At 43.4% G+C, this 25,621-nt stretch overlaps 1 protein-coding gene across 2 annotated transcripts in view; it reads left to right on the forward strand.

Annotated features, from left to right (window-relative positions):
• The window catches only part of Myo16 (myosin XVI), a 482,119-nt gene that overhangs the window by 342,921 nt on the left and 113,577 nt on the right, over nucleotides 1-25,621 (forward strand). For both annotated transcript variants that reach the window (XM_076913797.1, XM_034520363.2), the window contains exons 24-27: nucleotides 3,364-3,439; nucleotides 7,645-7,817; nucleotides 11,069-11,149; nucleotides 11,440-11,645. In XM_076913797.1, the coding sequence (XP_076769912.1) occupies nucleotides 3,364-3,439; nucleotides 7,645-7,817; nucleotides 11,069-11,149; nucleotides 11,440-11,645 (536 nt within the window). The remainder of the gene's footprint in view (nucleotides 1-3,363; nucleotides 3,440-7,644; nucleotides 7,818-11,068; nucleotides 11,150-11,439; nucleotides 11,646-25,621) is intronic.

Below are 25,621 nucleotides of genomic sequence, written 5' to 3' on the forward strand. Positions count from 1 at the left end.
AGCATAGTCCATCTTATTGTAAAATGTATATGGGAAGATCCAGCCACTAACAAAGCTACAATGATGTCTATAGAATACAGTGGGAAGGGTCACCTGACTATATCACACGACATTTCAAAGCTTGTATTCAAGAGAGCAGCAGAAGGCAATGGACTCCACTGAACAAAGAATCCAAAAGTAGACGTACAAATGGACTGGGCCATTGGAGGGGGGTTATCAAAGAAATTCTAAACGCGCAGTTCCCACACTGGTCTTAATAGTCTGTAGTCTCACCTCACTGCTCAGTTTCCCAGTTTTGATTATATTATAGGATCTAGCCATGGGAGGAAACTGGTCAGGAACACATAGAACTTTCCTGTATTGTTTCTTACCGAATTATGGGATTTGAGGTATCCTAAATTTAAAATAGCAAGTTGTAATACTTAAAAGGCATAGCAAGATGCTATTCATGCCACAAAAATCGGCATTGACAGATGCCTTGTATTTAGACTTTTGTTTTATTTTTGACAGTATTACCTTGTATAGCTGGCACTATGATCACAGTCACCTTCGTTACCTTTAATCCTCCTCACTCCACTCAGCCCGCTTCTTACAGCTGATCCCTTCCCCAAGTCTCTCTCTTTCCCTTCCTTCTTCTTTCCTTCCTTCCTTCCTTCCTTTCTCCTTTTTCCTTCCTTCTTCCTCCCTCCCCTCCTTCCTCCTTTCTCCTTCCTTCTCCCTCCCTCCTTCCTCCTTTCTTCCTTTCTCCTTCCTTCCTTCCTTCCTGCTTCCTTCCTCCTTCCTCACCCCTTCTTTCCTGTTTCCTTCCTCCTTTCTTCCTGCTTTCTTCCTCTTTCTTTCCTTTCTTCCTCCCCCCTGGTCTCCTTCCCTGCTTCCTTCCTCCCTTCCTCCCTTTGTCCTTCCTTTCCTCCTTCCTTCCTTTGTCCTTTCTTTCTTCCTTTCTTTCTTCCTTTCTGCCTGCCTGCCTTTCTATCTTAACTTCTTTTTTGTTCTTTTTAAATTTCAGGCCCCTCTTTTCAGTCTTGCTGCTGTATGTCTGTGACTATAAAGACCATGCCATGAATTGAATTTGCAATACAATAGCAAACTCATTAGGTGGAATTAATTGTCTTCATTCAGAAACCAAATTTGGGGTCTGGTTGTATTTTAGGTTTAAAGAATATTTTGAACATATGTCTTGTGTGTCTGCATACATGCTCACAGTCCACGCCTATGAGTATATTTTCTATGATCTTTGCAAAATACATAAAAATTGTAGCCAAAATGGCATACTGCTGTACAGCCTCCATGCAGATAACTGCCTCCAACTTTGTTTTTCCACTAAAATATTCCATAGATGCCAGATAATACCAAGTTTGGGAATCTGTGCCTGCCAATCCTAAGTAACACCTTGGCAACTTGTATCCAGTGTTTATATAAATACTGGAGTGTCCAGTATTTATACTGAAATGCCGGTTCAAATCCTGTCAATGCTGGACTCATCCATTTCCTAGGAATTGAGTCAGAGGCTTTAATAGTTGAGAGACTCTACAGAAGGTGACTTATCCCTGGGAAGAGGACTCAAAAGGCTTTATAAATTTATTCCGTACCGCTTAAGTAGGTAAGCCCACCTACACTGTGATGCAATGTTTTGTGCAAAATCGCTTGCGGTAAGAGGGAGGAGCTCTGCTAACTGCATACTCTATGCTTCCTATAAATACCAAGCCATCATTGAATGCTGGCATGTGTACGTGCGTGTGTGCATGCACGTGTGTGTGTGTGTGTGTGTGTGTGTGTGTGTGTGTGTGTGTACCTACATGCAGGCGTACATGTGTGCATGTGTATGTGTATGCATGTATGCATGAAGTATATTTTTCTAGGGAATGTATCAAGTTAGAATCTCCATCAGGGAAACTATGAACTTCAGTTTTAGTGGAAAGGAAGTAAGAGCCCAGAGACATTTTCGTACAAGAATCTTAGCTTTTCCTAAAAGTAAGAAATACTTGGTCAGCCACCAAGAAGGGAGTGGATCTAGAAATTGCGCTGGGAACTTGAAGACCAGGAGAAGTGTTTTGACAGTTCCTAGGTATGTGTGCATTGATGTGACGTCATTAGGAGATGCATCAGGAAACTCTTAGCAGACAGGGTTGGTCTGAAAGTGCAGCATGAGACGCTGGGTGCAGAGAGCCCTGCTTATGGCAAGACTTGGGGAGTAGCCTGTCCCAGTCAGGGATGTGGAATTCCTCACCAGCTACTACTGTGTTCAGCCTGCCTTTCGGGACCTCAAAGACACTGAGTGAAGCAGCTTTCCAGAGCTCTGAGAGAGTTGAGAGTCTGAGGAGAGATGGGGCAAGTTCAGAGACAGTGAGAAGAAGATGCCATAGGTTATTAGGGATGAGGACTGTGTACCACAAAATAGGAGCACATGAAGCCAGGAAGAGGAGGTTGGAAGTGGAAAATGTGGATACAGTCTTCACAAAGACATCAGGGGTATCTGAAAGGGACCTTAGGGAATCTGGGAAGCAAGCCCAAAGCTGTACCTGTTTTTCAGAGACATTGAAGGTTGTGCCAAGAGAAGGTGGCTCAGCTGCTGTTAATTTCCTTAAAATGGGTTGCAGAGGTCACAACCAACGTCCTGTGGGGCTGGTCAGATGCTACATCAGCACTGAAGGCTTCCTGTCTATCTTTTGGAAGATGTGCAGAGAAGTTTTTCATGCATTCCATCATGGACTTAGCAACACAGGATGGTGCCTACCACTATCTGAAAATTTAAAATTGGAACTTTAGGACATTAAAGGGCTTATCAAAGTCCATACAAACCCAGGTGGTTGTAAGGATGAGGTGACCTGATTTGCATGGTGTCATTGGGCTGATGTCCCTGATACAGGAAACATAGGGAAGCAGGGGTTTTGCCCAGACTGGTTTAGCTCCACACTGTGGAGTTACAGGCTTTGTGATTTTGTACCACGGCTGGGGGCTTGCACTGGGGGATGTTTAACAATGTGGCCCACTGTGACAAAAAAAAAAAAAAAAAAAAAAAAAGTGTTCAGTTTCTGAGAAGAGTCTCAATCAGGTCATGACCAGCCCTGCTGAGAAAGGCTTCTCGGAAGTAGAGGAAGCTACTGATGGTGAGCCAAGCCTGTCTAATGATATGTAACATGGACCTGACTTACACTGTAGTGTGCTGACACCTGTTCTGGAGTGGACAACTGGACAACCATCTTTACCCTTACATGTTACGTGAACTCAGAAACCTGAGGTGCTTCTTTCAGGGACCTTTAAAAACCTCCAAATTCATGCTTTTAAAAAAAAAAAAAAAAAACAGAATTTTTCACAGTCACCTTTTATCTTTAAGTAATTTTTGCTATTTTTGTCTCATTGCAGGTAATGTATGAAATTGGAGGAGCAGTTGAAAGAAATAAAGACTCTCTTTCACAGAACCTCCTATTTGTAATGAAATGTAAGTCGATTTTTTTTTTCTCCCCACACTGATTTCTTGATCTTGGGACAATATCCTATAAAATGCGCTCCACCGCCCAAAGGGCAGTTGGAGCACCATTCCCTCCCATCGTTCAGGAGAGCAAGGGGCATGTTGCCACACTGAGCTTTGACTGCAGCCTAACTGGGAGTCCAGAGGAAACGCAGTTTTGACTAACCTTCTAGCAGACAGGCATGTAAAACACCTTTACTGCAGCCGTGTATGAATACGGACGAGCTTGTCCCTGGAGACCAATGAAGGTGGAATCAGCTTCTGAACTTATTTAGGCCACAGCACAGTGAGTTCCATCACTAAAGATGACTCCAGAGCAAACCAGAGTGGTATTTTATTTTTATGTGCTTTCAGTTATGAACTCTTAATGCACACTAAGTAGAAAGCTGATCAATGTATATATGTATAAACATATGCATATAAATATACGTATATAGTTATATATAGTTATTGGCTCCTACTTAGTGGACATAAATATTTTATACACACATATCAACTATAATTCTATTCACTATGTAATACTATATTCAACATAGATACCATAATCAGATATGTGTGGTTCTGTCTGTTCTACTAATCATTTTCTTAATAGAGTCTCTGGTGATTCATGTTCCTCTGGTAGCCTCTTAAGGGAAAGGTTGAGGCAGAGCCATTTGTCTTTCCTGGAAAGACAATCCAGGCTTCATGAAGTGGTCAGATGCTTTGAAGTGAAGGTCAGGCATCTGCGTCACCACTGACTGAGGACGTCACTATGCACATCACAGCCTCGTGGTCATGATACATTGTTTACACAGGACCACACTGCCTGCCTCTCAGTCACACAGCTTTTGTGAGTTCTCCCGGCTGAGACTCTGCAGGGGACCAGGAGCAGGGGTGAAATCACAAAGAGCTGGAGACTGGAACCTGACACTGGGACTCAGCCCTGCTCACCCTGTAGGGTACTGGCCTCCCCGCTGAGGTGACTTAACCTTTCACTGTTAGGCTGGTCTCCATGTGCATTCCCCGGCTGGTCTCTGTGTGAAGGTCTGAGAAGCAAAGCATATCATAGACATTATCATTGTTTTATTTTTGTTTTTCTTAGTAGTAGAACACATACATACATAAAATGAAAAAAAAAAAAAAAAACAGTGTCTGGGGTTGTTTTAATCTTGCTTGTCTTATCGAATGCCTGGATCTTAAAGCCTTTGTTGTGTTTGCACTTGTTAACAAGTTCATCTGATTTCAAGAAAACATGGGTGACTACTGCTTAGTCCTCAGCAGAAGGACTGAATTTACAATATGCTCTGGTGTGCTTATGATTCTTATGTGAGGCAGTGGGTGCTTTCTGTGGACGGCGCAGAGTGTGTCTGGCACTGGGTCTCCTTACAGTTACTTAGCTCTGCCGGGACAACAGAACAGTTGCTATAGACCATGCAAAGACACAGCAGTGCTCTGTCAGCAGTAAGCATAGCCGCCACAGGCACATGCGACTACACTTGGCCTACAGAAGACTAGTTACTCACATACTTCGTCACACTGCTGTGATAGGATTGTGTGACTCCGCAGAACATTATAGTCCCATGGAAAGTAATTATGAAGGCATCGAGCTAATACACAATGGCTTCCCGTACAGTCTTCTTCACAGTAAGGGACCTAGCTGAGGAAGGTGGAGGTTTAATTTTGAGGAAAATAGGGATCTGCCTTTGAGTAAGGTAAGCAGGGGGTCTACCCATCTAGGCCTAAGAGTAGAAGTAAATAAAACTGCTCCCCTCAGAAATTCACTCTCCCACGCCGAAGAGGCACGAGGCAGGCAGGATACCTGTGAAGTGTGCTTTCTGCTGACACTCTTGCAGCCATGGCCATGGGGCTGACGGACATTCCATGAGGTCCACAGCTGTGTCAGGAAGATGCTGGGCCCTGTCTCATTATTATGCAATCTGGTCATGTGAGTTAGACATAAAGACAGAAATGGGTCAACAAATGGCATGACCCATATTTATGTATAGTATTTTAAGTGTGTTTAAAATATTTCACCTTTATAAGAAGATTTATTTATCATTTATATATGGGTCTTCTCTCTCTCTCTCTCTCTCTGAGAGAGAGAGAGAGAGAGAGAGAGAGAGAGAGAGAGAGAGAGACGTCCACACAGAAACAAACACACACAACTTTAAGTACATATGATACGTGTTTAACTATTATACCTTTAAATGGATGATACATTATGCCTGTTGTCTACATTATTATCTTGAGGTGGTTCCAGAAAACAAAACTTTAAGCTTAAAAGTTTTTAAAAAATTAGAATTTCCAGATGCTATCCTAACAGATGAAGACTTTGTCTCTGTGTCTACCGCTCTTTCTCTCTCTCTTGTGTTTTCTGAGACACTTCCCTCTTCATGTTCAAATACTTGGGTGAGCTTCTGGAACACCAGGAAGTCACCCACTGGGGCCACACCCACTGTGAAGAGAACCCACCCACCCCTTTACCATTCTACCAGTAACTTCTTTACTTGTTTTTCCTCCCCAAATTCCAGGGTTTTCTCTCGGCTGTTCCTTCCACAGTCATACCTCTCTCCAGTGATCTCTCTCTGTCTTCCTACTTGTTCAATAATATAGTGAAATATATACACATATGTAATATGTATGGTTTGCTGTTTTGCTTGTGGGAAAGGTAGAAACTAGCCCACTTTGTTGGTGAACATTGTGAAATGTCTGATGGACTGAACAGGATCCCAAGTAGCTATGCAAATTATTTCTAGTTTTAATTTTGCAGTAATGTTCAAGATATGGGCACTGTTGTTTTCATTGTGGTTTTTAAAGCCATTTGAGCTCAGAACGTATCTATACATACACAGCAATAATGGAAGGCTTCTCACAGATTCTTAGCCAACACACACACACACACACACACACACACACACACACACACACACACACATTGTTGTTTCTATTCTATCCAGAAGATTCCTAATTTAAAGCCCACCTGTTGAAGCTCCAGCCCTACCTTGAGAAGCTGGGTAAGGTCTCATAACTCCAAACTTTTATACACAAGTAGCCTGGTGTCTGAATGGTACCAGAACCACTCGGGAAGAGTCACCAGTAATGTTTAAATACTTCTCCAAATATGGTTAGCACTGGTACAATGTCTCCCAGATGGGGTAGTTATTTTCTAGTAATAGAAACTACAGCCAAAACTCATGTTTTTATGACTGTGTCAAGTGCACAGAAGCCTGTCAGGTCTGACCTGGTAAGATTCAGTGTTGACAGCCAAGACAGGACGAAGTATATACTCTTTAGAGAGCCATGAGCCATGAGCCATGAGCCATGAGCCATGAGCCATGAGCCATGAGCCATGAGCCATGAGCCATGAGCCATGAGCCATGAGCCATGAGCCATGAGCCATGAGCCATGAGCCATGAGCCATGAGCCATGAGCCATGAGCCATGAGCCATGAGCCATGAGCCATGAGCCATGAGCCATGAGCCATGAGCCATGAGCCATGAGCCATGAGCCATGAGCCATGAGCCATGAGCCATGAGCCATGAGCCATGAGCCATGAGCCATGAGCCATGAGCCATGAGCCATGAGCCATGAGCCATGAGCCATGAGCCATGAGCCATGAGCCATGAGCCATGAGCCATGAGCCATGAGCCATGAGCCATGAGCCATGAGCCATGAGCCATGAGCCATGAGCCATGAGCCATGAGCCATGAGCCATGAGCCATGAGCCATGAGCCATGAGCCATGAGCCATGAGCCATGAGCCATGAGCCATGAGCCATGAGCCATGAGCCATGAGCCATGAGCCATGAGCCATGAGCCATGAGCCATGAGCCATGAGCCATGAGCCATGAGCCATGAGCCATGAGCCATGAGCCATGAGCCATGAGCCATGAGCCATGAGCCATGAGCCATGAGCCATGAGCCATGAGTTGAGGTTGAGAAGATGTGACCAAGACTCAAGCTAAGGGCAACAAGCGTCACTGTCTGTCTGGAAAACTGGATGCTGGTGGAAATATTATAGATCTGAAGGTGAGGGGAGTTGACTCCTCTGTCCATACAGACGGGGGGAGGGGAACTTCCTTGGAGAGTGAGCCCACTGTCCACAAAGAGTGGGGAGGGGTGCTTCCATGGAGAGTGAACCCAGCCTCTGCGGTGATTTTTTAGGCCATTTACAATGATTATCTATTTCTCTCCTAGCAAGTGAAAATGTTGTCATCAGTCATTTGTTCCAGTCAAAACTGTCACAAACAGGATCGCTCATATCTTCCTACCCATCCTTTAAATTTGGAGGACACAAATCCACCCTGCTCAGTAAGAGAACTGCCTCTTCGATGGTTGGAGTGAACAAGAATTACCTAGAACTTAGCAAGGTAGGGGATTCCTTGTTCTTGTTTATGTTGTAAGTTACTCTGTTCGGGTGCAGTCTCTTCCTTCCCTTAAGGCGCAGTTTTAATATAATGTGAAGATATTCATATTCTAACAGAAGGAATTAAAGGAAAGATGCTGGGTTTTCTTACAATGGGAAGATACTCATGTTCTGACAAAGGGAATTGAGCCGGCTGCCTTTCTGTTGCAGAGGAGGAAAGAGCTTAGCTAACTCACACTTCCAAGTCTTATCCATCAGTGAGGAAAGTCAAGGTAGGAAGTCAAGGATGGAACCTGGAGCACAGACCAGGAAGGAATGCTGCTTGCTCAGTCTCTGGCTGGCTCACTGACTTCTGCTTAGCTAGGTTGTTTGTACAGCACAGCCCAGAGCCACTTGTCCAAGAAATGATATCACTCGGTGTACTAACGCTCCTGCACTGAATAAGACAGAGCCTCGCAGACCAACCCAATAAGGACAATCACTTGAGACCTTTGTCTGTCTGTTTTTCAGGCAGTGCTATGCTGTTTCAGGTTAACAGATATTGTTAACTAAGACAAGTAGTGTCTTAGGTTATGACTGGGTAAGAGAACAGAGAAAGGTTCAGTATACTGACAATTCAGTGTCAACGGTTTCAGAGCAATGTCACCGGCTGTCTCTGTGACATCCTGTTCAGTTTTTATCTCAATAGCTATCTCTTTGGATGGATGTAAAAGAACTTCAGGGCAATTGGATTAGAAGAGATAAACGTAATATCTTATCCCATTGACCCAATTGCTTCCAAGGTTTGGGTCTGGATATGATAAATTGTCATTTCTTTTATTTTCCAAGGACTGGAATGTTTCCACTGTGTGTTTGTAGACCTTGAGATTGCTTTTGTGTTGCATCAGTTGTCAGTGGGCTTCATCCGCATATGTTGGATTTATGACTAAAGGTTCTATTTCTAAAGGAGAATTAAAACCCGCATACTGAGTTATTTCAAATGCCGGTGGAAATGTCTGTGCACTGCTTTGTTCTTGAGAACACAAGAGCAAACTGCTTTAACAAGTCTCTTGCTTACATCTACCAAAATATAGAGTGGGAGATGTATAATTTGGAAGGGGTTGTGAACAAGTGATTTTTGAAAATGTAGATACTGAGGCAGATTGAAACATATCTTAGCTATCCAGTTCCAAGGAAAACATGGTTTAAGATGCTGCCCTTTGAAATATGACATGTGTTGGAGTGAGTGTATGCACTTGTGTGTATGTGCGTATGTAATGTGTGTTTCTGTGATATACCATATGTGTATGTATATATGAATGAATATATGTATATGCATGTGGATGTTGTGTATATGTGTGTGAGTGGGTACATGTGTGCATATGTGTGTGTTTGTATGTGCGCAAGCATATGTATCTATGTGCAGGTGTATGTGTATCTATGTGTGTATATATAAATATATATAGTTATGTATGTGCATACATGGGTAAGCGTTTGTGTAAATGTGCATATGTATATCCATTGTGTTTGTGCATGTACCTGTGTGAATATATATGTGTGTGCCTGTCTGTGTATATGTGTATTTGTGTATGTGTACATGTGCACTTGTGTTTGTGTATGTCTGACTATGTGTATATGTGTGTCTGTGTGTATGTGCCTGTTTGTGTACTTATGTACGTGTCTGTGCAACCCTACCTGTGTGTATGTGTGCCGCTGTGTATGTATATGTGTGTGTATATACATATGCTCATATGTGCATGTGCTATTAGTCAGCAGACCCTAGGATCAGTAACCCTTAGTCGTGTTGCAGAATTAGACGTGACAGGAATCCCATCTCACCACCTAGCAAAAGCCATCTCTCCATTAAGAAGCCAAGGGTTCCCTTGTGGGAAGAGCTTGATTCCAAGGGGCTTTTTATCCAGATTGTACATCAGAAGTAAGAATTTCCATACATCTAATCTAAACTGTACATTTTAATCTCAGTTATTGAGCATTTGAGACCTGGGAAGTTTTAGACTTTTCCCTGAAAGACTGGAGAGGAGAGAGAATTCACAGTAGCAAGCTGCCCGGAAAAAGAAACTTTGTGCCCCACCTATAGGGATGGAGATTTACCTTCATCTTGGGTTCCTGAGATGCTTTGCTCCCTGTTACCCTTGCTTTACCCTTCAACCGACCCCACCCTTGTACATCGATTCCTGGGCCAGAAACAAGGAATGTTACCCATTCCTTAACTGGACACAGCACTGGGCATTGAATTTGTGGAAATGGGTTGGTGCTGGCCAAGTTGGAGCTGGCCAAGTGCTTCATTTTGCATTCCCTTGTCGGCCACAATGCATCATTGCCCTGCATAGTTCATCTCCATGGAAGGAATGAGCTGCTGTCCTCATGGTACCAAACAGACGATCCTGCCTCATTAGCTACTGTCCACATAGCACTACCAAACAGATAATTGTGTTTTATTAGAATTTTCTTCTTCCATGGTGTTAAGAGGAATTGTCTTAGAGCGGTGGCTATGTTAGTCTGCCCCATCATAATTCTGTGAAATGCAATGTGGAGCCATTTAATCCTGGCGGGGTTTAATTAATTACCTCTTGCCCTTTAATTCTTCACTCAATGTCACCATTGTCTCTGTCTTTTTATTTTCCATTGTCAATTAATCTTTGCTACACATGTTATTTTTTCTTTTAAGAGCTGCTTTTATTATTTATTGAAGAAGACAGTCTTCTGTCCATTTTCAAGAAGTACCTTCCCAACCTAGTCCTTTCAGCAGTTAAAAAGAAGAAATAAAGGAAGGAAGGAAAACCCAAGAATATGTCAAACCCACACCCTGTGTTATAACTGCCTTAAAGTTAAGAGCAAAGTAACAACTAGAAGAACTCAATTATGACACAGTAGCATCTTCTTGCCCCAGGATGAGCTACATCTCATGACTAATGTTAATGGCTAGTAAACAGGCAGGACACGGCAGAGATGCTTTTCTACTGGTCTAATCTAAATTTACGATGAGATTAAGATGGGGGACAGGCAGGTGGTGAGTCTGCTTTAAGTAGGAACACCAGTGTGAAAGGTCAGCAGCAAACACTGTCAGCTTACCCACAGCTGCCCGTTTCCCAAATCTGTAGCAACAAAACAGCCCTTTGGTTCTGACTTTTTATGACCTCTTGTTTATGAATTTGTCTGTAAGTGTATTAACATGAGCATAAAGCTTAGATTCTCTTTTTTCCTCATAAACCAGAGGCTAATAAGATAAATCTGTCTTCCTTGCCTTCCTTACAGTTATTAAAAAAGAAGGGAACCTCCACATTCCTACAAAGACTGGAACGCGGAGACCCCGCCACCACTGCATCACAACTCACCGTGAGTGACCTTCACAGTCAAAAGCTCCCTGTTTGTTTCTATTGTAATGCGTTAATGTGACAGTTTATTTCCATTTCTAAAACCTTGAGTGACTTCAGAAGAAAGGCCACACACACACACACACACACACACACACACACACTTGTATGCACACACATGCTGAAGTAATGCATAATGCACAAACATGTTCATGGTTTGCATTCAGAGACCCCTGTTTTTTTTACAAAGTTGCTTTGTCCTCCCACCCACTGTCTCTCCTTAGAGTCAGCTGCATTCTTCTCTCTCCACAGAAATCTCTGGCAGACATCACTGCGAAGCTGCAGAGGGGCAGTCCACACTTCATCCTTTGCATTAAGCCCAATACCTCACAGCTACCTGGTGTGTTCGATCACTTCTATGTGTCTGCTCAACTGCAGTACCTCGGTGTCCTGGGGCTGGTGAGGCTGTTCCGCTATGGGTACCCAGTGCGCCCTTCCTTTGAGGACTTCCTGTCCAGGTCAGTCTGGAACCATTGCTCTGCCCTCTGTGGAGATGCCATGCTGACGACATCTCAACTTCCATTTGTAGCATGACGCTCAGTCGTTCTGCCCTGTCCCATGTGCAAACCAGAGAATCTGGGAAACAGTAAAGGGTGTCAACAGAGCTTATATAGAAAGTGACCAACCTTGCTAAGGACAGGACTTTGTAAAGCATTCAGTTCCTGTCATGTGTGGCTATCCACGGACCTATGACATATACAGTATTTGCATAATGTTCATTGCTATGAATGGTATAAATGTGGTTATTTTTTCCTTTGTCTTTTGTGAAGAAAATAGAGTTTAAATGAAAGTTACCAAACAACACAGGCAGGTCCTTCTTTGTATGAATGGAACTTTACTGGGATGCAGCAGGATTATCTATTTGCATGTTGTTTGCAGCCATTTTTTTTCATTATAATTGTCACAGAGATGATAAAACACAGTGCAAAATATAGCTAGGGCATTTTTTTTTTTTTTTTTTTATGATCTGGCCCTATAGCAAAGTTTGTTAACCCCCTATACTAGATCATTTCAACTAAAAAGCATTATGTGCCAAACAGTACACAGGCAATGGGGCATGTTGAGGAACAGGGCCTTGACTCTTCCTGCACGTACCTTTACCACAGCTGCTTGCCAGTACTCCCGTCTGCCCCAAGGCTGTGCCAGGCTTTTAGGCTATGTATCCTGCTTAGTACTGTGTGATGTTTATTTATGAATGTTGGTGGGACATACGTATAAGTGGTGTGTAAGTGTATATGCATACCACAGGTTGACGTCAAGTGTCTTTCCTCCATCACTTTCCATCATATTTTATGAGACAGGGCATCACAGTGAACATGGAACACACTGATATGGAAACACTGGCTAGCTGGCCATCATTCTCCAGGGGTACCTCAGTTCCTCCCCAGACATAGGGTTAGAGGATCCTCCTGCTTTGTCTGGTTTTTCCTCATGGATATTGGTGACCTGATCTCAGGTCCTCACACTTGAGAGGTGTGGTAGTTTGAATGACAAATGTCCCCCATAGGTTCATGCATTTGGACAGTTGCTGTCCAGATGGTGGTGCTGTGTAGGAAGGTTATGGAACCATTAGGAGACAGAGGCATGCAAGAGGAAGTGTGTCACTAGTGTGTCACTAGGGGCAGGCTTTGAAGACTGTCACCACAGCCCACTTCCAGTTCACTCTCTATGCCTCCAGTCTCCGTCACTGTGGCCATCTAACCATGCAACCATAAGTCAAAATAGACTCTCCCTTAAGTTGTTGACACTATGGTGACAGAAGATAACTAACATCAGAGGTAAACACTGGGTCAACCAGCCACTTTCCCAGCTCATCTATTCATAAACCTTAGACTGGGTTTAAGAAAATCAAAAATCTAAATGGGTCTGCTTTAAAGAAAGTACCTCATGAATATTAATTTAGCTTACAAATATATGCTAATGTTACAAATATATGCTTCCAGTCTGGAGCTCTAGTCTACTGCATCGCTGTGACTCTACAGCAATGCACGGAGATGCTCACAGTCTCAGAGACAGACATATGCATGCACAGCTAGACAGCAGACACAGCTGTGTAGATAGAATGTGTATCTGTGGCACAGAAGGACAGGAGAGAGTCCACATAGAGCTGGCTTTCAGGTGAAGTTAGTATTAATCTTGGTAAAGATGGTATTAACTGTTTTATAAACACACCATACCATAATTTATAGGTGATGATTGCAAGGTTGGTAATTAGATAGGAGTAAACTGGACACGAATAAGTTTGAGTGAAGCTTTTGAGGTGTGGATAGGAGTGGGGGGTATATTATTGGTTATTGTTCATTAGCATATATCTTCATGCATCTTTGCCTATTTCATAAGCAGAAATCAAATCAGTCTTCATGGATATATGGCTTAAAAATGGGTCTATGGTTTTTTTTTTTCATGCATCTAATTGGCTTGTTAGAGGTCAACCCTTCTGCACCATTAAGTTTAAATGGTCTTTGGGTAAATGAGATATAAACCTGTTCATAAGTAAGATTTTTTTAAAGATGAACGATTTATACTAACCAAAGGAAAACCAGAGTATCCATACGTAAGTTTAAAACTAAGAGACCTCCCAACGTACCCTGAACCAACATGGGCTGAAATTGCAAGCTTTGGGTTATAGTTCTATCCATGACACATTATCAGTGGTTTAATGGCAGTCCTGCCTATAGATGAGCGGAAATCTTATTCAAGCATACTGTCGTCGTCTCAGAGCCATGGGTCTAGCTAGATACATTATATTTTGGTCAGTGGGGCTAACTTTTTTTCCAGCTCAAAAGAGACCCATATACCATGTACATCAGAGTCCCCAGCAGACCACATCCCAGCTTCATAGCCTTCATATTCTGTGGCTTAAGGTGAATCCTGTGAATGAGTGTCTCCAACAGCTGACCACAGATATTGCAGTTAAGGGAGAGTAGACATTGCTCTGAAAACTCTGATGTCATCTCTTGGAGAAGTTGTTTTGTCTCGATATCGCCCTTGAAATGCCAATTCCTTTCAAAAAAAAAAAAAAATTACAGAAAATGTAAAGTCTTCGGCTAACCCAAACTCCACCAAACCCAAACATCAATTTGCCAAGCTTCTTGATGGGCCTTCCCCCAAGTTTGAGATATTCTGTGGCCCAAGCAGCAGGATCCATCCACCAACAGCAGCACATTTCTGGCACTTGCTAGTGTGTTTAGTGAGGCTGTCTTAGGAACGTGGTGTCAATCAAGCTCTGTAATAAGGCATCCCTCAGAGATTCTCCAGGCAACTTTATTCTTCGTCCTAATGCTTATCACAACAAGCAGACATCATGAATTGCTGTGTTTCTACAGAATAGTGTGGATGGGTGGGGGGGTCGTGACTCCGTGTATGTGTGTGGCATTATACATCATGGTGATTTGAAATTCATTTTATTTTGCCTTTTGTATTTGTATACCTTTCTGTCAGAGTCTACCTTAATAAAAACAGATTATGCAATTAACCTTTTGAAATTAAGCACAGGTTTTCACATCTATGCTTTTCTTAAGATAATGGCTTCTCAGCAGGGACCGTTTCTATTAACAGGCCTTGCAGGCACTAAATAAATATCTTCAGGATCCAGACATGTAACTTGATGGTGTTTGCCTAGCATGTGTGAGGCCCCTGGTTCAATTCCTAACACACACACACACACACACACACACACACACACGTCTTTTCACAAAACCTGCCATAGGAAATGAACTGAATCTCAATTCAGAGTGAAAAGTTTGAATAACACAATAAAAACCATACTTTTGAATTTCTATTAGACAAAGAGTTTGGGTGTGGAAAATGCTGTGTGTGCGAGTTAATTTCTGCATTCCTTTTAGCATTTTCTTATCTCAAAGAGATGTGATTTCCTCTTGTCTTTATTTTGAATGGCTAAGCAGAAATGAAATTATTAACTTATTTCAACATAAACGTGTCACCACCTCTCTGAATGTGACAAGAACATTGATCTACAGAGAGATTGCCAATCTCTGTGGAACTTGACTTAATCACAATCAGTGCTGTCAGAGAGCAGGCGTGATTTAATACTCCGTGCATATTCAGAAGCTCACCTGCACTCTGAAATGACCCCAGGCAAGGAAGCACCACTATCAAAACCAAGGCCTGGAGTAGAATTTAATAGGAATCATTTTAATAGAAATCTGGTGAAATTCCAGATAGCAGCTTGTACCTCTCCCATGTATAACAGAACTCCTTGTATTCTACTTAAAGGCCATCATAAAATACCTCTCCTCTGGCTACAACTTGCTTAACTATTAGAGCTAAAACTCATCCAAGCAAAAGGCTCACCATATATGAAAGCTATGCTCACCCCAAAGTCATAGATAAAACATTTTGTCTAATTTTGCAGTTTGGAAGTAAATAGCTGCTTCTCTGTGTAACATTCATTATCTCTGAATTCCAACAGGATGGTAGGTTGGCAAATACGGACAAGAAAGTCTTGGTGTGCTGGGTTGAAGACACTGTTCTCAGTTTTCTTTCTATTGCTATAACAAAATGCCACCATCAGAAGCAAGCTGGAGAGGAAAGGGCTATTCATGTTATAGCTTATGACTTGTCATGATGGAGAATGGGGGCAAGACCTCAAAGCAGAAACCTAGAGATCAAAACCAAAGCCCAGGTCATGGAGGAACACTACTTTTGCTTATTCCACAAGCCTTTCTCAACTTGCTTTTTTATACAGCCCACACTTGCTGAAGACAGCACCACACATGATGGACTAGGCCCTCCCACATTGATCATTAATTGAGAAAATGCCCCCAGTCGTTCTTACAAGCCATTCTGAAGAAAGCATAGAATCTGACGTGCCATCCAAAGAACTTACCTTCAACTTCAGACGCTTTGTGGAGGGTTTGCTTGTCGCTAGTTTGAACCCTGAGGGGCCTGTGTGTGTGCCCTCCCTATACGGGTGTGTGCCTTGCCTATAGCAAGAGTGACCGATCTGACTCTCTATTTCAAGAACTTTCTCTGTTGACATCTACGACTTCAATTTGTGAGACATTCTACCATGGCTTTGAAAGTCAGTTCTCACCAACCACCAGCAACAAACTACCAACAATCTAAACTGTGTGCTTTGCTTTGTTATATATGATTTGGGGCTTAGCGGCAGCAGGGTTCAGCTCAGACAAGCTGTGAGTTTGGTCTTTGCTTCATGACAGAATCAGAATCAGCCCTTGGTGAGCAAGAAGGGGGAAAAAATGGGCCCATTGTTCTCTCAAATTCCACTGAAGCAGCAGCACTCACAGGGTGGAACAAGACTGTACCCACAAGAAGGCTCTGTAAAGAGCACAGAAGAGCATCAACATCCTAGCTCAGTCATCTTTACCTTGTTAGTCCATCCCAAAACTTAGTGTCATAAATACAAAAACTTATTCTTCCTCCCTGTTCAATTAGCTGGGACGAGTAGGTTTTTTTTCCTATCGACAGCAGGAGAGCTAATACTGGAGCAAGCCTCGGTGTGCCGGGTGCAAGAGCATTTCTTCACCCACATGTCTGGTACCTGAGGCCCCACTATGTGCAATTCCTCTAGCGGAGTGGCTCGTATTTCCTATTTTGGAAAACCGCTTTCAAAGGGCAAGAAAGGAAGCTTGGGTCCTCCTCAGTTAAGTACAGCAAGTTCTCCTTCTGTTCTGTGAGGCACGATGGTTGCAGCTGGCACGGACCTTTTCCTTAGAATAGAAGCAACAGATGCAGTAACAGTGGGACAAGGTGCTATCTCCTTCTAAGGGGAAACAAAGGTGTATCTGGAGGCAAAGGAAAGCCCTCTATGGCCAGACCTCAGGTGTCAACTGAGTCTCGTCACTTCCCAGTTTCTACAATTAACTCCACGGATGGGAAAATATCACACTAACATGTGTTTATGAAATTATAGAATAGAAGGAAGGAATCATCAAAGGCCATGTCACCTTTCTCAAAAACACTAGACCAGCATGAGTACCCAAGTTCAGCCCCAGCTCCCAAGTAAAACATCTGGGAATGGCATGTCATGCTTTTAATCCTAGCTCTGGAGAGACAGACAGGCAAATCCTTGATGCTCAATGGCTAACATGACTTAGAGAGCACGGGGTTCGATGAGAAGCTGTCTCAAATGTTTCCTGGGTAATGACATCCTAGGATGACCTGTGGCCTACAGATTTGCACTCTCATGCACCCAAAACAACATAGAACCAAGCGTGTGTGTGTGTGTGTGCGCGCACACACACACACATCCACATTGTTTTACAGTGTGCTGTGCCTTCACGGTACCCAAGACCCATGGACCCGCTCTCTTCCTCAGAGATCCTGCCCCCTCTTCTTTCCCTTCTCCTCAGTTTCTGTCCTGTTCTGAGATCAGGAACCTTTGGTGGTACATGCCCAGGTAGTGTTGGGGTGGCAGGCTTCTGCAAGGGATAGTTTATGTTTGGTGGTGAGTTCCAGGCACCGTCACTGAAGAGAGAGACTTGTACTTAATGAGGTGACTGTATTTGGAAAGGACAGAGGATTGGACCAGCAAGAGCCCCAGGATCACTATATTATGCTTGGCCTGGGGATCACCCAGAGCTGTGTTTTCAGACTGACAAACCCGCCTGGAAATAGCATGAATCCTTCAACTCGTCTAAGCCACATGGGCTGATCAAAGGCTGTGTGGTGAAGGAGCAGAGCCATGACAGTGCACAGGGCAGCGCACAGGGCAGCGGAGAGGACAGAAGAAAAGCATACAGAGGTTGATAGATTCAAAGTCAAGGGTGGCAACCATGCAATGAAGCAGGCAGTCTGTGCCGAAACCTTCTCAAAGTGTCTTTGTGGCAGGCCGGAGATGCCAGCCCCTTCCAACACATCTTTAATAGAAATGAGATTTATAAGGTCAGGGGATATTAAATCAGAAAGTTTGGATTGGCAAAGGATGCCTTTTCTTACAAGGCAATCTTGCCAAATCTGTTGTGCTTATGTAAGATTTAGTGTAATCTGGAATAAGGAAGGCCTTTAATTTTTGAAATGTAAACTAAGAGAGAAGCTTATGTAATGGCTGGAAAGTCATTTCGGTGTAAGTCTAATCAAGTGTATCTTTATTCATAGGTTGGTTCACTGCTCAGTGGATTGTGGGTCAGCAGCTCCTCTATAATCTGCTTCCACTGTCTGCAGAGCTTATCTGCAGAGATCCCCCAACAGTAAACACCGAAACCCCACAGGCCATGTGCTAGGCTCAGCTGTGTCACAGACAGTGTGGAAGTAAACAGGAGAGAGGTGTGTTCAGTATCCCGACACTAGGATGTGTGGGCGTGGCCTAAAGGCAGCTAAGCTAAGCATTGATAGAGATTCTGTTTCTTTTCCAGATAGAATTGTACAAATTATCCTGTACAGAGCCAAGAGATAATGATAGGAGGCTTTGTTGTTGCTGCCGTTCGCTTGTTTTCAGTGCTGAGGCTGGTGTCTAGGCCTTGGGATGCTTAGGGGACGCCCTGCCACCGAGCTGTAGCCAAGAGGAAGTCCCTTCAGCACTCACTCCTACAGTGTGGCTCAGACTCCAGTGTCTACTCTTTCAAGTTTTATTGTCCCACTGGGGCAGTGCTCACTCACTCACTCATTCATTCATCATTCATTTCTTCATGACTTATTCATTCATTCTTTCCCTTGCACAAGTTTTACTGAGTCAGAATGCTGTAACTTGGGCTCGCTACAAGCTGTAGCCTTGTGGCCACGGTCACTGTGTTTCATGGGGAAGCCCTTTAGGGTAATTACTGATATCACGAAGACAATAGGCATTATGTAATTATGTAATTATGTAATTATGTAATCACTAATCATTATCACAGGGGCCAGAGCTGACGCTCAGTAGCAGAGCTCTTGCCTAGCATGGCCTAGGCCATGGGTTCGGTCCCCAGTACTGCCAGCAAAGTAAGGAAGGAAACCATTGATTTGAAGTTGTCTGGACAATACTTTCCTGTGCTGTGGAGATGGCTCAGACAGCAAAGTGCTTTCTGTAAAAATGTAAGGATCCGAGTTTGTATCTGCAGCACCCATGTGAAAGCTAGGCGTAGCAACACATCTCCGCAACCCCTGCTCTATAGAAAGTAGGAAAAGACGGGAGGAACCAGGGGCTCACTGTCAAGCCAGTCCAGAGGAATCTATGAGATTTGGGGCCTCAACAGATGTTATTTGGAAACATAAGGGGAAGGGAGATGCCTGGAATTGACCTCTGACCTCCACACACATGCTCAGGCAGTTGCATCCATGCCTACCCCATGCATAAACACACACATAAACAATGAAATATAATTGTCATGTGTTTTTCCTTAAATATGAGTAATCGTCTATAGTGGCCCTTCATCCATTGTGAGCAATCTGCTGCCTCACTGGGCAGCCACCAGGGAACATGAATAAGCAATGTAGACTTTGCACTCTGGTCCTCGAGTGGTCAACAGTCCATTGCTGTATCAATTTCAAGGTTGTAAATGCGTTCCATTCCTCACCCTGAGCTTTGTCTAAAAGAGTTCATCAAGGATGCTATGCCCAGAATAAATGCAAAAGTTACAATGAAACAAAAGAGCAACTCTGACAAGAGAAGGTAGTTTGCCAGGAACTCCCGATATTTGACTAAATCTTCAGTCTCTAAGACTCCCATGAAAAACGAACATTGAAAATTCGAAGAGCAACACAGTTTATAAAATGCAGGGATGCTTGCGTCCAGAGGAGCTAAACTTCCAAGTCTGCTCATCTTACTCCTCTGAGGTGAATGTGCAGAGCCTCGCACGCACAGGCCGAGCCCTTGTCTCTGCATTCCCCTTTCCGTTTGTCTTTGGCCCAGGCTTAGTTCATCAAGTTCTAGGCATCACCGCCGAGCATAGAGGTTGTAAGTCTCATCTATGTCTCTGCAAGCTTCTTCACTTTCTGCCATTCCCAGCAGACACTTTGGTGTTGAGGAAAGGCCGCTCAATGTCAGTCACGAGGCAGCTGACAGGTTGACAGGACAGGACCCATTGTGTGGACTACACTTGAATGACTGGCGTAATTTTCTGTGCAGTTTCCTTGTGGAGCTCTGTATCTTGTATTTGAAACATAATCCTTATTGATATCTCATAGTGAGTGTACTAATGGTGGCACGCTTATTATTGCCTGAATAGTTTAGAAATGTTTACCTTGGTTCTGACTATTCCCCACCCCCATAAAACTGTTCATTAGATGTTGTAGGTCCCGATGGCCCTGTTGCATCTGCAGTTTATTTAGCAACATTCCCACTTTGTAACAGATATCCTGATCCATTATCTAAGCTTTCTGGTCACAGCGTAACCAGACAGACATCTATAAATTCATTCTTCCATTCTATATGGAAAAGGGAGATGCATTCTCTGTTTCTCAGCTTTTTGAAATGCTTAATGAACTAAATGCACTCTCTGCTACGCTGTGGGATTAGAGATTAATTTGTGCATCAGGAATATTTTTAACAATAAAAGCATCACATCACAAGAGATATTGTATTGATCTCATATTTATGTAAAAGACTATTTTTAACTTATGGGAAGATCACAAGTGGAGCTGACCCACTTTGCAGAAAACCACACAAAATACAGAATGTTCTGAACTCTTGAAAGTCCTCACCTCATAAACCTAAAATCGTACTTCTATGACAGCTTAATTAGTGGATGTTCATAGTATATGAAAGCCATCCACTTTTAGGGGTATTTAGAGTAAAAGTAATTTGTTTTCTTATCAAGAAATCCATAATCTTACAAAAACACATTGCTTCAAAATAAAATGATTGTATTTGTAAACTTCTGTTCTTTTTCAAAGATCACCTATTTATGACAAAATTATTTAGAAATATGTAGAACCTGCATCCATAGCAATCAAACATTGAATAATTTAAAACAACCTTTAATATATTCAAAACAATAAGATTAGCAGGACAGTGAATGATATTAATGAGAGACCTGATATATAATCACCTTTTCCAAATTTGATGGTCAAGACACTAATTACCAAGCAGAATATCAAAAGAAACATGCATGGAAATCTTCTGCTTTATTTTGAGGGAACTTCTATGAGGCCACCCCAAGAATAGAAAATAGAATCTGACATTTATTCATTAGTGATAATAAAGAAATGGTGACCTACCAATACAGGAAAAACAGAATTGCACCCTTGCTGTCTTCTTTGCATTAACAATGACCTGCACTTCAAGTCTGACCTTTATGGAATTACCAGGAAGATTCTTTTAAAAGGTAGCCATCACATAGGGAAAAAAATGAATCCACTGAGCTTGCATTTGGGGCAGCCACACTTTTAAGAATGACTCTTTCTAACCTGACATACTCTGCTGTCGAGACCAACATCCTTGCAGTAAGTGTGCTCCCACCCTTGAAGTAAACAGCTCAGAACATAATGAGGCATAGCTACGTGCTGACTGATCCTTTATCACGTTTTGGTTATGACTGCCAATGAGGAGAACACTCTGATCACATCCCAAATGATTTCATTATTTTTCCAATGCTGTGACAAAATGCCCGACAATGACAACTTAATGACACAAGGATTTACTTGGCTTTCCCGGGGGTGTAGCCCACAGTAGCCGGCTCTCCTGGGGGTGTAGCCCACCGTGGGCGGCACTTCCTTGTGGTAGAGTCCACTGTGGGCTGCTCTCCTGGGGGTGGAGCCTACCGAGGGCGGTTCTCTTGGAGGTGGAGTCCACAATGGGTAGCTCTATTGCGTGGGTGGGAAAGCATGGAGGGTAGGTGGGGATGTGTTGCAGCTGGTGACATTGTGTCTGGAAGCAGAGGTGACGCTGGCACTCAGCTCTCTTTCTGTTTTTCTCTCAGCCTTTGGGATAGCGTTGTCCAACTACGGTGGGTCTTCTCATCATAGTCAAGCCTCTCTGGGAATGCCCTACCTTTGTTTGCTTCTGGGAGGATTGACAGTCCCTTGAGGTTGACACCAAACTGACCCATGACACTGCCCAAGGCCTCCTCTGGCAATCGATTCTGTGTCCTGTGTTTTGTTTCATGGGCTCATGCTGACTTCTCAGCATAGGGTCTGTCTATAAGTATCTGGTGCCTGCATGCTGAGAATGGTTAACCTGCGCGGCCCACATTAGATTGTTCCCTCAGGAAAGGGATGATAAAAAAACAAATCCTTTTCCTATTCTATCTCTTTCCTATTAGAATAGAAAAGATAAGATGAATTTTGCTCTTCCAATGATTCAGACAGCGTCTCAAGGCCATAAGGTGACTCGGTTTTCATCTTGATATTCTGGGGAATGCACTATGGTTTTGCAACTTTCTTTTGTTGTTGTTGTTGTTGTTGTTTTTTGGTTTTTTTTTTTTTCCGATTTCTAAGGCCCACATCTGTCCATGGGCTAAGTCACCATCCACATATCTTTGCTAAGCTTCTGTTCCAACATCTTGCCTAACATTGTGTTGGGTCCATTACCCAGTGAAGTTCTGTGAATCTTCTAGTGACTCATTCACATCAGCTACTTCTTTGACAAATAGTTCCTCCGACACAGTCTTGTCCTTGGTGTTGGGGAAAACCCAGTGACCTGCTTGTGAGAGTTTGCTAGTGAGTTCCTTCGGGCCTGCAGATGGGTTTGGAACTTCATTCAGTGGGGACTCAGTTCGTTCTGATATTTCAAGGTTTTTCATCAGGGTTACTTTGGTAGTTTGTAGTTTCAGTCTACTTTCTGGGTTGTCTGGGTTTTGTCAACTTATCAAAAAAAAAAAAAAAAAAAAAAAAAAAAAAGCAGGGACAATGGATCTCAGTTGAGAAATTGCTTCCCTAAGATTGCCTGTAGGCAAGTCTATGGGAGCATTTTATATATACACGTGTGTGCACGTGTGCGTGCCCATGAGTGAGCGTGTGTGTGCATGTGCGTGTGTGTGTGTGTGTGTGTGTGTTTCTGCTTACTTTTTTCAAAACTTTACTCCCTGAATTCCTTCCTGATCCTTTTTCACCACCGTATATACCCAACTTCATGTTTTCTTTTCTCTTTTAACAACCACAAAACATACACACACAAAAAAAAAAAAGCAAAAAAAGAAGAAACAAAAATTAAAGCACACATGCACCAATGAGAGTCTGATTTGTGTTGGCCAACTACTGAACATGGGCTTTGCCCTGAGTTTATATAGCTAGTTTTACTCAACTGAAGAAAACCTCCTCTTCTCTCTCTCTCTCTCTCTCTCTCTCTCTCTCTCTCTCTCCTTCCCTCCCTCCATCCCTCCCTCCATCCCTCCCTCCCACTCCCTCCCTGCCACTATCAGTTGCAAACAGCTTCTTGGCTGATGGTAGGACCCCTGTGATGATCCTCCTACCTGTAGTTCCCAAGTGTCAGGATTGCAGGTGTAATCCACCATACCTGGGTACTTGTATCCATATTGTTATGTGTATTCAAGTTACCCAGAATCTTTCCTTATAGGTCTTTTCCTGTCTGCAGGGTGTGGGATGATACCCTGTATTTTGTTCCTGATGTGGGGACTGGAGCTTTTAAGGAAGAAGCCTCAACAAGTTGGGTTGGCTACAAATCCCAACACAGAGAGAACATTTATTGCAAGTGGCCACATATGGAAAGAGAAGCAAACTGAAGCAACCTAGTAACCTCAAGCTCATTTCAGGTTACTGACATGAGTTAAAACAGCAGAACTGTGGGAAGGGCCATTGTGTAAGCAGAGTGAGACCATCCTGGTCAAGGCTTGGTCTGGCTGCTCACTGTCTCAGCTCCGGTCCTGTATAAGCTGGTTCTCAATAGACCATTATTCCAGTTTTACGACGTAGCCTTGTATAGTTGCTCTCATCTGGGGTGGCTTTGTTTTGCTCAGGGTGGTTTGGCTCTTCCTACAATCCAAAATGATAACAGGAACAGGCAAATGAGCTACCTGTGGGCCTTCAGCATTGAGGGAAGATAAACAGGGTTAGAAAGGCTCCAGGGTAGGTAGCATGCCTGCATTTAGAAATAAGGAAGAGACTCAACATGGAGGACACACACATACACTGGTAACAGAGGTGCCTGGTTTTCAACCTGCCTTAGGTTCTTGTGAGCCTAAGGGAAGAGATGTTACGATCCAGCCAATCAGCTTCTAAACCTCTGTCGGTACTGACCTGATTTTGCTTCTTTGTCATCCAGCTAGGATCCTGTCACTGATGTTATCTCTACTGTTTCCTGTCAAATAACTCTTCAAAGCCACGCCATTAGCCTCTCAAACTGGAGTAGCTCCTTCCTGCTCTCTGTGGGTTTATTTTAGCTCTCTGTCTTCCATCATAAGGTTGGACCTCTGGCCAGCAGTGCTCACCTTTTCTCCTCTTTCAACCTAAGTTTCAGTGCAGAATTTTTCCTGGCTTGATGAAACAGCACAGAGCTGAGGGTCAGTTCATCATCGCCTCAGGATTTTATGTCCAGGACTCTGAGCAGCAATGACTCAGGTGTAGACGCTAGGATAAATGGAACACGTTCTCAGGAAGCCTCTGCTTCAGGCTCAAGGATCAAGACCCAAAGCTGCCGTGTCCTGGTGTGGAATTGTCACACACCCCACAGAGAGTTCTGTAGTAAGGGTCTGTAGATGCCGAGTCCTGTTCTGCAGAACCTTCTCTCAGAGGTGCTGGTAATACAAGCTGGGGCCGGGGACAATGATGTCCCCTTTCCCTGTCAATCTGCAATATGACTGCATACACAGATGCAGGCAACGTAGGACCCAGAGAATGGGGTGGAGAATCCCACCCTGCAGGCTGGAGGACTGGATAGACCTGGGATCAGGCTGCCCCTAGTGAGGCTGGCTGAAAGAGAAAGGCTATGCTCCCCCAAGAACTTGGCAGGTGTGTGAAGGTAGGTGGCCCTGCATGAACCCAGCATCCCTAAGCCATAGCTGAAGCCAGTTGTTCAGGCTCGCCTTCTGTTTTAACAGATTATCTTATGAAGTTAGCCTCGGAAGGTTGACATTTTCTCTTTAGTATTTTTAAGGTGTTAATCTTCACCCTTCCTTTTTCTGAAGAAGAAAATCAGCTGTGCTTCATGACTCCCCTCTTCTGGACACAATGGGCCTTTCAGTTCTATTCGCTTCAAAGATGGCTTTCTCTTTGTCTGTCTGAGTAACTTGCTTGGGATGCCTTTGAGTGGCATTCTCTCCAGGTCCCCCAGGTTTGCCTTTTTAGATCTTTGGGTTTGGGGGTCCTACAAGTTCAAAGCAATCGTATTAAAAACTAGTTTTTCTTTCCTCCCTTCTATACTCTCCTGAGAATTACAGTTCCACACATGACATCACGTGCCACTGTCCCTGAGAAGCCAGTTCTCCGCTCACTTGCTTTGCACTGTCTTCTTTCTTTGGTGGCCATGGCTGCCTTCAAGACTTCCCATTTCCGAACTGAAGCAATCTGTGCCTTTTTTTTTTTCCTGCTCTCGGCTTTTGGAGTTTTTATTTCCATAAGCTCAGGCCGGGTCTTTTATTAA

The sequence above is a fragment of the Arvicanthis niloticus genome, chromosome 16 (genome assembly GCF_011762505.2).
Source record: "Arvicanthis niloticus isolate mArvNil1 chromosome 16, mArvNil1.pat.X, whole genome shotgun sequence".
NCBI classification, from domain to species: Eukaryota; Metazoa; Chordata; class Mammalia; order Rodentia; family Muridae; genus Arvicanthis; species Arvicanthis niloticus.